This window comes from Musca autumnalis, unplaced genomic scaffold, assembly GCF_047663935.1.
Source record: "Musca autumnalis isolate F117 unplaced genomic scaffold, ASM4766393v1 scaffold_4, whole genome shotgun sequence".
Lineage (NCBI taxonomy): Eukaryota > Metazoa > Arthropoda > Insecta > Diptera > Muscidae > Musca > Musca autumnalis.
In genome coordinates, this window is record NW_027411977.1 from 225,361,513 (window position 1) to 225,374,376 (window position 12,864).

The following is a 12,864-nucleotide window of genomic DNA, read 5'->3' on the forward strand; positions in this document are numbered from 1 at the left end:
ATAGCTTATTTACGTTCTATAGACACTGTGGATAACTTATCCACGCTCTATAGACATCTTGGATTACTTATCCACCACCTTTAGACACCGTGGATAACTTATCCATTGTCTATAGGCATTGTGGACAACTTATTCACCACCTAAAGACATTGTGGATAACTTATCCACGGATTGTAGACAACGCGGATAACTTATCCACGGTCTATAGACTTTGTGGATAACTTATCCACGGATTGTGAATAAATTATAGTAAATATAGACATTGTGGATAACTTATCCAACGCCTTTAGACATCGTGGATAGCTTATCCACGTTCTATAGACACTGTGGATAACTTATCCACGGCCTACAGACATCGTGGATAGCTTATCCGCGACCTAAAGACATCGTGGATAACTTATCCAGTATCCATAGACATCGTGGATAACTTATCCAGTATCCATAAACATCGTGGATAACTTATCCAGTGTCCATAGACACCGTGGATAACTTATGCAGTGTCTATAAACATCGTGGATTACTTATCCACTGATTGTAGAAAAAGCGGATAACTTATCCACCACATATAGACATCATGGATAACTTATCCATGGCCTATAGACACCGCGGATAATTTATACACGGTCTTTAGACATTGTGGATAAATTATCCACCACCTATAGTCATCGTGGACAGCTTATCCACGGTCTATAGACATCGTGGACAGCTTATCCACGGTCTATAGACATCGTGGACAGCTTATCCACGGTCTATAGACATTGTGAATAACTTATCCACCATATATAGACTTCGTGGATAACTTATACACGGTCTTTAGACATTGTTGATAAATTATCCACCACCTATAGACATCGTGGAGAGCTTATCCACGTTCTATAGACACCTTGGATAACTTATCCCGGTCTACAGACATTGTGAATAATTTATCCACCACCTATATACATCGTGGATAACTTATCCACGGCCTGTAGACATTGTGAATAACTTATCCACCATCTACAGACTTCGTGGATAACTTATCCACGGATTGTGAATAAATATAGACATTGTGGATAACTTATCCAACGCCTATAGACATCGTGGATAGCTTATCCACGTTCTATAGACACTGTGGATAACTTATCGACGGCCTACAGACATCGTGGATAACTTATCCTGTGTCCATAAACATCGTGGATAACTTATCCAGTGTCCATAGACACCGTGGATAACTTATCCAGTGTCCATAAACATCGTGGATAACTTATCCAGTGTCCATACACATCGTGGATAACTTATCCAATGTCCATAAACATCGTGGATAACTTATCCAGTGTCCATAGACATCGTGGATAACTTATCCTGTGTCCATACACATCGTGGATAACTTATCCGCGGCCTAAAGACATCGTGGATGACTTATCCAGTATTCATAAACATCGTGGATAACTTATCCAGTGTCCATAGACACCGTGGATAGCTTATCCAGTATCTATAAACATCGTGGATTACTTATCCCAGGATTGTAGACAACGCGGATAACTTATCCACCACCTATAGAAATCATGGATAACTTATCCATGGCCTATAGACATCGCGGATAAATTATCCACGGTCTACAGGCAGTGTGAATAATTTATCCACCACCTATAGACAGCGTGCATAACTTATCCACGGCCTATAGACATCGTGGATAACATATCCACTCTATAGAACCAAGGACAACTTATCCACTGCCTACAGGCATTGTGGATACCTTACCCACTGTCTTTGGACATAGTGGACCACGGCCTGTAGACATTGTGAATAACATATCCACCGCCTATAGACTTCGTGGATAACTTATCCACGGATTGTGAATAAGTTATAATAAATATAGACATTGTGGATAGCTTATCCACGTTCTATAGACACTGTGGATAACTTATCCACGGCCTACAGACATCGTGCATAACTTATCCACGGCCTAAAGACATCGTGGATAACTTATCCATGGCCTACAAACATCGTGGATAACTTATCTATGTCCTACAAACATCGTGGATAACTTATCCAGTGTCCATAAACATCGTGGATTACTTATCCACGGATTGTGAATAAATTATAATAATTATAAACATTGTGAATAATTTATCCAGCACCTATAGACATCGTGGATAACTAATACATGGATTGTGAAATAGTGAATAAATTATAGACATTGTGGATAACTTATCCACGGTCTATAGACATTGCGGATAACTTATCCACCACCTATAGACATCGTGGATAACTTATCCACGGCCTATAGACATTATGGATAACTTAACCACGGTCTATAGATATCGTGAATAACTTGTCTACGACCCGTAGACATTGTGGATAACTTATCCACCACCTTTAGACATCGTGGATAACTTATCCACGGCCTATAGACATTATGGATAACTTACCCACGGTCTATAGACATCGTGGATAACTTATCCACGGCCTAAAAACATCGTGGATAACATATCCGCGGCCTAAAGACATCGTGGATAACTTATCCACGGCCTATAGACTTCGTGTATTGCTTATCCAAGTTCTATAGACATCGTGGATAACTTATCCAGTGCCCATAAACATCGTGGATAACTTATCCGTGTCCATAAACATCATGGACAACTTATCCAGTGTCTATAAACATCGTGAATAACATTTGAACTGTCTTTAGAAATAACCTATAACTTATCCACAGTCTTGGCTTATCGTGGATAATATATCCAGGATATTCAGATAACGTGGATGGCTTATTCACATCCTTTAGAAATTATATATGATTTATTCACGGTCCCTAGATATCGTCGATAGCTTATCTAAGGTCTTTTGACAAGCTGGCCAAGCTGATTACCCGCCATTATTATTTTTTGTCAAACTTTTGAGGTTAGTTTGAATATTTGCAAAATCCTTGTAATGTACCTTGAATTCGTTGCAATCCACCCTAGAGATACATAATCTGTGAGATACAAAACTCACACACACACCCAAACCGCAACTGACATCAATAAAGTTCAAAGCTTAAACGCATTTGACAGATGTAAACAAGCTTTTTGCAACCAATTGCGAAAAATAGGAAATGGTGAGGAAAAAACAACATATAGCGAAAAACTAAAAGCAAAGCAACAAATTGTCAAAACCACCAAGCCAAGCAAGCAACCAATCAATCTCAAGGAATTTTTATTCCAAGAAAAAGAAAATCATCTGGATATCTCCGGAAGAAAATTAAAATTGTTTAAGTTAAAATAAGATAAGAGAACTGGAACAAGGATACTCGACAAGACATTGGAGAAGATAACTTAAGGAAAAACACAAATGGAGTATTGGTAAGTAGAAGCCAGCAAAAAAGTGTGGGCAATGTGGAGGCAGCTGGACAAGAAAAAAGTTATTTAACTAAAAGGAATATCAATGGGGACATACATACATAGATTAAAGACTTTTAGGATGGGCATTTAACTAAAATTGTTTTTCTTTTTAATTGCAGTGACAATCTAGCGGAAGAACTGGACGATGAGACCTGCGATGAAGAAAAGTCGGCAAGGACATCGGATGAAAATCGCAAGTATGTATATTTGGCTATTAGCAATCAATTACTAGTCTTTACTAATATTCCCCCCTTCTTTCGTTCCAGACAAAATCACAGTGAAATTGAAAAGCGGCGAAGGGACAAAATGAACACCTACATCAATGAGTTGTCTGCCATGATACCCATGTGCTATGCCATGCATCGAAAATTAGATAAGTTGACGGTATTGCGTATGGCTGTACAACATCTGCGTAGTATACGCGGAGCAGTGCATGCCTATAGTGGAGCGGATGGAAAACCCACCTTTCTCTCAGATCAGGAGTTGAAAATGTTAATATTACAAGCAGCCGAGGGATTTTTATTTGTTGTCGGTTGTGATCGTGGGCGTATACTTTATGTATCAGAATCTGTCTCCAAGGTATTGAATTATACACAAACAGATTTGTTGGGTCAAAGTTGGTTTGATGTTTTGCATCCGAAAGATGTCGCCAAGGTCAAGGAACAGCTGTCGTCGTTAGATCCATGTCCGCGGGAGAGGTTAATAGATGCCAAAAGTAAGTGGAAAAATTTAACCGTGGCACCACATTATTGATTTTATTTATTTTTCCCTTAGCCATGCTGCCAGTCAAAGCTGATATACCCCAAAGTCTATGTCGCTTGTGTCCGGGAGCCCGGAGGTCATTTTTCTGTCGCATGAAACTAAAAGCCGCCCTCAATAACAATCAAATCAAAGAGGAATCAGATACCTCATCATCATCACGTAGCTCCACAAAACGAAAATCCAAATTGAGTATGGATGACAAATATCGGGTCATACAATGCACTGGTTACTTAAAATCATGGACACCCATTAAAGAGGAAAATAATGATGGTGACAGTGATGATCAAATCACCAATAATATGTCCTGTTTGGTGGCAATTGGTCGAATACCCTCAAATGTATTAGAAGATCAAATACCCTCCTCATTGGATAATCATCCGAACATAAGGCATGTGAAGTTTTTGTCACGTCACTCGGTTGATGGGAAATTTTTGTTTATAGATCAAAGGTGGGTTCTCACTTTTATAATTTAACTATCTTTTTTAATATGTTACTTATCTGTTTGTTACAGAGCCACCCTGGCGGTGGGTTTCTTGCCTCAAGAAATCTTGGGCAGTAGTTTTTATGAATATTTTCATCCCGAAGATATCCCCGCGTTGGCTGAATCTCACAAATTGGTCTTACAAGTGGCCGAAAAGATTACCACCCAGGTCTATCGATTTCGTTGTAAGGATAACAGTTTTATCCAACTGCAAAGTGAATGGCGTGCATTTAAAAATCCCTGGACCACTGAAATTGAATATATTATGGCCAAGAATTCGGTGTTTTTCTAATGTATAACTTCTGCTTCTTCATCGTCTTCACATTTCCATATACAACAACGTAATTCCTTATTCCATCATCCCCTATTGTTTAGAAATAAAATACATATTTGGAAAAAAGAAAAGAAATGTGGTTATGTTGAAGTGAAAGTAAGTTTGATAATGTCCTAAACCACCATGGATAACTTATCAATGATGTTTAGACCATATGAATAACATGGACATGGACCTTGGTAGTGTCTTTAGGATATTTTCACCATTTCGGACATCGTGGATAATGTAATAGACATGGTGAGTATCTCATTCGGCCGGGATTTAAGACTATCTCCTATGGACAGGAGCAAAAGTGGGCTACGCGAACAAAAGTTTCTCCAAAATTATAAGTTTTCTTTAAGTAGCCGGTCTTCGGCCGGGATTAAAGACTATCTCCTATGGACAGGAGCAAAAGTCGTAAACGCAATCAAAGGTACTCACCACCAACTTTAAAATAGTAAAATGTCAAGACCCATATCTCGGGAAGTATGTACTTCCCCCGGAAAAGCTATATATAGTTGTGATCAGGGTCCCAAGGACTACCTATGGTGAAAATCTCAGCCCGATCCGAAAGGTGACCATAAATAAAGTAATGGTGTTAAAGTAGGACTTTCCCGAAATGTCAAGACCCATATCTCGGGAAGTATGGACTTCCCCCGGGAAAGATATATATAGTTGTGATCAGGGTCTCAAGGACTACCTATGGTGAGGTGCTCCTAAACGAGACAAAAGCCTTAAACTTTTCCATGGTCTTTAAATCTTAAAATCTTTCTACTTTCTTTAGACAATTTAGAATTTGGCCAAAGTGGATAGTCTTATAAAGGAATTTGGTATCGTGTATTACATTGTGGATAACTTTTTACGACTTTCTCAGTATTCATTAACGATAAGGTTTTCATGCTCTTAAGAGTAGTGGATAACTTCTTCAAGGTCTTTAGGGATGGCGAACAGATGCGGATAACTTTTCGATGCCCTTTAAGCATTATGGATAACTTTCCATATTATTATGACATCGAATAATAACTTTTCCAGTCTTTAATTTTGTGTGGAAATTAAGTGCATGGGTTATTTCTAACCTCAAAATATATTTGGTCTCCAGACACCGTCGATAACTGCCCCACGGGTGTTAGGACATTGTGGAAAACATTTCACAATCTTTTTGGGTAACTATTCCATACCGCAATGAATTAATTCCATTTAAAAATAAGTTTAATGTTATTCAGTGTAATTACATGGTCTAAAGCACCCTTAAGAATGTTAATATATAATGCTTACTAAACACATCTCCGGCTACAGTAGTGGAAAAAATTATTATTAAAAGTACTTAAAAACTATCGTTGTTTTTTTTCTGATAATAGGTTTGTTCGATAATCCAAAAGTTGGCACAAATTTGTACAAGCTTTTACAAAATCCTGTTCGATAACAAACTTGTTCTGTAAAAGAGAAATGACAAGAAGTTGCAAGTATTTGCAAGAACTTTTAACTTGCGAAGTTATCGAACAGACCTAATATTCAAAATGTAATGACTTTCTTTATTAATGCTAAGTTTACATTTACGAAATCCACTCGATTTCATCTGTCAATTCCATAGCTCAAACGTCAAATGAAATCTCATCTGAAATCCATTGGATTCCATTTGACGTTTAACCTATGGATTTGACAGATTAAATCGAGTGGATTTCGTAAATGTAAACATAGCATAAGTCGAAGGTCACACTAGAGTGGTTTTCGTGAAACTTTTAGGTATTTATAGATCGAGTTCCCCACTACAGCAACTTTATGATATCACTCTACTGTGAAACTCGACCTAGGAACCCTTGTTTTCATGAAATTGTTTCAATGAAACTCTCTAGTGTGACCTTCGACTATGGTAGGAAAACTCAAAACAATAAATAAATTTATGATGATTAATCTTTAGTTTTTTAGTTAAGTATGATGCTTAAACGCATTTTACACTTGTACTTAAAACAGGTGTTTTGGAAATTTACCTCGTTTATTTGACGGATATTCTTAGGAATTGACAACCTAAATGTGGCCAAGGCAAATTTATATAAGGTATGTGCATGAATTACAACAACTAGAAATTTACACAAACAACATTGTTGTTATTGAAAATTAAATGTCAAAGAAAATATTGAATAATAGGGTCGTTCCAAAAATGTTCTCAGGAAAAACATAAATACATTTTGAAAATCCTATAAAATAGACAAATTTGAATAAAAATGTAAATATAAAGCATTTAGGGCATTTTATGGTAGCAAATTTCAAAATTTCAAATTTCATTAGTAGACCCTATTACATTTTGAAAACTAAAGATCTGTTCTTTTACGTCCAAGAATCTTCAGGTTTTACCACTTTTTACTCGAAAAGCGTTCCTTTACTTCAGACACAATACAATTCATATTGGAGCATTTTATAACTTTTGCTACTTTTACCGGTTTTACCATTTTCAAAAGTAAAGGAACAAGCCTTAAATTTACAAAAAAAAAGTAAGAATACAGCTGATTGTCACTTCCACCTTATGCTTGGTTTACATTTACGAAATCCACTCGATTTCAACTGTCAAATCCATAGGTTAAACGTCAAATGAAATCCAGATGAGATTTCATTTGACGTTTGAGCTATGGAATTGACAGTTGAAATCGAGTGGATTTCGTAAATGTAAACTTATACTATGTTTACATTTACGAAATCCACTCGATTTCAACTGTCAATTCCATTGCTCAAACGTCAAATGAAATCCAATCGATTTCAGATGAGTTTTCATTTGACGTATACACACAGGAATTGACAGATGAAATCGAGTGGATTTCGTAAATGTAAACATAGTATTAGCATTAAATAAATATGCCATGGTTTAATAAGAAAGGTTAGACAAAGCTTTATGTCAATTTAAATTTTTTCATTCGAGTATGCCTAAAACTTCAAAAAAATATAAACAAACTGTGTATGTGTGTGTGGTGTTTGAATAATATGCCAAACAATTTTAAAAACAATCGAATTCAATGATTTTTAAAATTGTTTTTAGACCATTTGTATGGAAGAAATTGGTGAGATTTGCATTGAAACAATCAGTTTATCATATTCACAACTCGATTATGTGGAGAAAACTTAACTCTTCATTCATTTTTCGCGTGTTTTATAAAATGCCCAAAAATGCATTGTAAACAAACCCACTTGTTGCTTTTATTTTGAAGTTTCAGGAATTCAAGAAAAACAAGGGTTCTATAGATTTTTTTCATTTAAACCTACCTCTTTACTTATACCATGAAATATGCCTTGAATGTGGCATGTTTTATAAAACACGTTAGATGTAAATTACGTTTTATGTTACGTTTACATTACATTACACAATTTCCCTTGCGGCAATTGTCAGTTTGTCGATGAGAGAGGGTGTTGAGAGGCAAATGGCTACCATATAACTCTGTTCCACAACTAAAATGTTTTTACAATTTTTTATCACTTTTACACATTTTGCGTTCCCGTACACAAAATTTATATGAAAATCGTTTACGACTTTTACAACTTTTACCACTTTATAAAGTACGGGAACAGGCCATATGTCTCACACCTCTCTCCTTCAAACTGACAATTGTCGCAAGGAAAATTGTATAATATAAGTCCCAATTTACATTAGGCGAGTTTACTTGCGGCAATTGTCAGTTTGATGGAGAGAGAGGTGAGGTATATGGTAATCCTTTGCCTCTCAACACCCTCTCTCACCCACAAACTGACAATTGCCGCAAGTAAACTCGCCTAATGTAAATTGGGACTAAATATGGACTTTCTTTCAACATAGTTAAACAGGCCCTAATGCTTGGTTTACATTTACGAAATCCACTCGATTTCAACTGTCAAATCTATAGGTTAAACGTCAAATGAAATCCAGATGAGATTTCATTTGACGTTTGAGCTATGGAATTGGCAGTTGAAATGGAGTGGATTTCGTAAATGTAAACTTAGCATAAGTGTATAAATAAGGGTTTTTTATTAAGTCTGTGCGATAACTTCTCATTTACTGAACAAGTTTATTATCGAATATCATTTAGGAAAAGTTTGTACGAATTTCTAAAATTTTTAACAAACAAACCTATTGTATTTTCTGTTTCGCAATGCATCTATCTTGGTAATTTTGCCATGGAATGAGGAAAATGCCTCTCTCCCAACGAAATACTTAAAAAACTCTTTTGTTGTAGTTGCAAATGTTCAATTCTAATGACTTGTCACATCCATGCGCGATCTATAAAGGTGAGCAAAATCATATAACCGCATACTTTGAAAATTTATCAGCAAGGTAATTAATCATACCTAGGAAGACAATTACACCAAAAACAAAACGGAAAAACTACGCAAATCAAGCCAAAAACAATAAAATAACTTCCCCTTTTTATGTATTCAAGAATTTGACGTCAATTATTTTTTAAAATAAGTAATTAGAAAATAGGTTTGTACTTGTACTTTCTCAGTAAATATTACTCAGTAACTTTTTTTTAGAGAGTTAAGCATTTTATACTCTTTCAAAGAAAAAAAATTAAAAAAGTAAAAATACAACATTCAGTACAAATTTTCAATTTGATTAATACTGACGATTATGATATTTGAATATTTTAAACTTTTGACAACTGCTGAAGCTACAAAATGTTACTGAACAAAATTCCTTCAGTAAAAATTATAAGTTCTCAGTAATAAAAATTTCAAAACAAGTCTCTCAATTCATTCTCTTTTACTGAACATTTGTGTAAAAAAAAAACAACATTCAGTAATAATTTGTAATAAATATTACAAATTATCGAGTACGCAGACACACTTATTATAACATTTTTTCATTGAACTTTTTTATTATATTGATAAATTAATTAATTAATGGTATGTACACCCACATTGCACGCTGAATGTCGTGGGTTCTATTCCTCGGCCAGGCAACATCAAAAATTTAACGGTGGAAAAATACCCCTCAGTAATGTTGGCGACATTTCCTGAGTATTTCAGCCATTCGAAACTTCTCTACAAGCGGTGTCTTAAAACACGCCGTTCGGATTCGGCAATAAACATTGAGCTAATATAAATCGGGGTGCACTTATTGATATGAGAGAAGTCTCCTTGCCCCGCATGGCATACTTGTGGAACAATTATATATTATGTATGTAGAAATCATTATTCACAGTTCGCTATTTTGCTGGCTTTAGGGAAACACATATTATTGCGAAATATTTCCTATCGCTTCTAAATATAATGCCGTATTTTGATAAACGATCTTTCTATTTTCCTATTCTAATTCTTCTACATTCCATTGTTAACATATTTTTAAGACAGATAAACCTCCAATACCTAACTCATCTTTATAGCCTGTTTATATTATAGCTTTTTGACTGGTTAACCTTCTATATGAGGATTTATTTGAAGTATATGCAGTGGAATTGACATTTGTTAGTTTGCTAAATTCACATATCGTAGTGATTTCTTTAATCTAAGGCCCCCTTTATTCTATGTGTTCAATAAAACAGCTGATAAAAAAGTGGTTAGAATTCCCTAGCTGTTGCTACATTATAGTATGTTTATATATAATCGGATTTAACAAACCCACTGGTTTTGAAATGTCAATTCCTTTGGATATAATGCTTGGTTTACTTTTATGAAGTCCACTTGGTTCTTGTTTGCTTCTTTATCATCCCTATTTATTTTTTTATATTAACTGCGTACAATTTACTTAAGTATTTATCTATTAAGTATTTATTCCAGTTAATTACATAATTTCTATTACAACACATTATTTCCATAAACATTTCTTTAGTCCAATGTACCCTTAAGTCTATGCATTGTGCTAAAACGGCGTTATTATTTTTGGCCGTTGTTACATTGTTTGGTAATAATAAATTTCCGGTTCTTATTGTTGTAGTTTACGTCTACCATTTCCCTACATAACTGCAAAGTGTTTTTTTAAGTATTTATGTAACAATCTGTAATTAAACGCATAATTTATGTTAAAATATTTATATTATAGTACCTTTAGTTTGTCTAAAGCACCCTTAAGTTTCTGTGTTGTGTAAAAACAGCTGATGTGCTGTGCAAAAAATTCTTTAGTACTCTTTTGACCGTTGTTGTTACTTTTTCGTTGACATTACTGTAATTTCTCTATAATAAAGAAATGTGTGTTGTTCAATTAAAATAATATTTAAATGCCTTATATTAATCAATCTTGCAATTGATTGGATTGGTTACAACAAAAACACAATAAATTTCATGTAAATCTAATTTAATATTAAATTAAAGTGTAATAATCATCTTCATTATGCCATTTATAGAGATATAGAGAGGTGACTGATAGAGAGAGAGTGAGAACGCGAAGCAGAGATTGTGCTTGGTATAAAAGACCATTCCAATTCCACAACAGTCAGTAATAAATCGGAAGGCATAAGCAATTGGCGCAAATTAAACACTCGCATTCAGTCAGTGGTCAACGTAAAAAAACAACAAACCTAAACAAAACGGAAGTTCAAATGAAATTGCACAATATTTCACATACAACAAAAAGCAACAAAATCTAAAAGAAATTGAGTAATTCTATACAAGATTAATTGAAGAAAATACCAAAAAATAAGGAATATTCAAAGAAACTAGTGTTTGAAGTGATCTTGTTATAAAAAAACAAAGGAAAACGAAGGACAAGCTCCAGCATGTTCAATTTAATGATATTGATTAGCAGTTTTGTGTGCTATATTGCCTTTATCCTTTGGCAATCTGTGAGAAAACCTAAAAATTATCCACCCGGTAAGTGAGAGAGAGGAAAGTAATTGCTCTTATGTCCATCTATTTAAGATATGGGTTAATATGTCTTGTTTTTAAGGTTAAGAAATAAGATCACTACATTAGGGCTGAAAAGTCTTGGACATGTGAAAGTCAGCAATATAATTTAGGCTATTTCGAGCGTAGATCACATAGCAAGGACTGAAAAGTTTCGAACAAAACAAAAAATAAAGCCATTTAGACAAACGTGATTAATCCTTTATCTAAGGATGCAAAATAAGATTTGAAAAGTAAAGGCTGAAAAGTTCCGGACGTATTAGAGAAAACAGAGGAACAGAACAACAAATTTAACCGATTTTAATCAAACTAAACTCAAATGTTGAATAAATAAATTTTTGTCAAATTTAAAATAATTATATGAGGGCTGAAAAGTTCAGGACCTATTAGAGGAAAGTAATTAGCTGAAAAAGTCTTGTATCCATGAGAGTAAATATGAAGTGTGATATATTTTGTTAAATTATTAATGTAGTTTAGGCTATTTAATTTAGAATGCAGGTCACATAGCAATGACTGAAAAGTTCAGGAGTTATTAGAGGAAAACAGTTGGCTGAAAAGTCATGAGAGTAAATATGAAGTTTAATATATTTTGTTAAATCAATAATATAGTTTAGGCTATTTAGAATGCAGATCACATAACAAGGGGTAAAAGGTGTCGAACAGAAAAAACATCCACCAAGTTCAGGAAAACTTAACTGAATGGCTGTAAAATAAAATGCTATCAAATTTCAAAGAAAACGCAGGCCTGCGAAGTTTGGAAAGGAAACAAATTAAACCAACTTTAATCAAACATGTTTACACGAGGGCTGAAAAGTTCCGGTCCTTTTAGAGAAAAAATTTAAACAGAACAATGGTTAAACTAATTCGAATCAAACATGACTACATCAGGGCTGAAAAGTTTCGGACCTATTAGAGAAAATGGAGGTTTGAAAAGTTCCGGTCTTATTAGAGAAAATGAAAAGCTGAAAAGTATGGTACAAACTGAAATGTTCCGGACCTATTCGAAAACAGTTTGGAACAGAACAAAAATTAAACAAATTTTTATCAAACATAATTATACGAAGGCTGAAAATTTCCAGTCCTATTAGAAAAATACGATGGCCTGGAAAGTTTGGAATGTGAGGTCTGAACTGTTCCGGAACTATCAG

At 34.6% G+C, this 12,864-nt stretch overlaps 2 protein-coding genes across 3 annotated transcripts in view; both read left to right on the plus strand.

Annotated features, from left to right (window-relative positions):
* The first annotated feature begins 3,017 nt into the window (after positions 1 to 3,017).
* cyc (basic helix-loop-helix ARNT-like protein cyc) lies at positions 3,018 to 5,011 on the plus strand. The gene is made up of 5 exons (XM_073987466.1): positions 3,018 to 3,320; positions 3,479 to 3,556; positions 3,626 to 4,074; positions 4,134 to 4,569; positions 4,633 to 5,011. Exons 1-5 carry the CDS (start codon positions 3,310 to 3,312, stop codon positions 4,892 to 4,894), a joined length of 1,236 nt encoding a protein of 411 aa, XP_073843567.1. The 5' UTR covers positions 3,018 to 3,309; the 3' UTR covers positions 4,895 to 5,011.
* A 5,983-nt stretch (positions 5,012 to 10,994) lies between these two features.
* Cyp305a1 (Cytochrome P450 305a1) overlaps positions 10,995 to 12,864 on the plus strand; it is a 17,902-nt gene continuing 16,032 nt past the window's right edge. Inside the window, exons 1-2 of one of the 2 annotated variants that reach the window (XM_073983146.1) lie at positions 10,995 to 11,157; positions 11,218 to 11,683. In XM_073983146.1, the coding sequence (XP_073839247.1) occupies positions 11,590 to 11,683 (94 nt within the window). In that variant the 5' untranslated portion in view covers positions 10,995 to 11,157; positions 11,218 to 11,589. The remainder of the gene's footprint in view (positions 11,158 to 11,217; positions 11,684 to 12,864) is intronic. The other variant, XM_073983145.1, reaches the window with a different exon arrangement.

Bases quoted from the DNA above. Each gene is read 5' to 3' on its own strand.
- cyc (XM_073987466.1), top strand. The intron at 3,557-3,625 runs GTATGTATATTT...CTTTCGTTCCAG, and splicing joins ACATCGGATGAAAATCGCAA to ACAAAATCACAGTGAAATTG. The intron at 4,075-4,133 runs GTAAGTGGAAAA...TTTTTCCCTTAG, and splicing joins GAGGTTAATAGATGCCAAAA to CCATGCTGCCAGTCAAAGCT.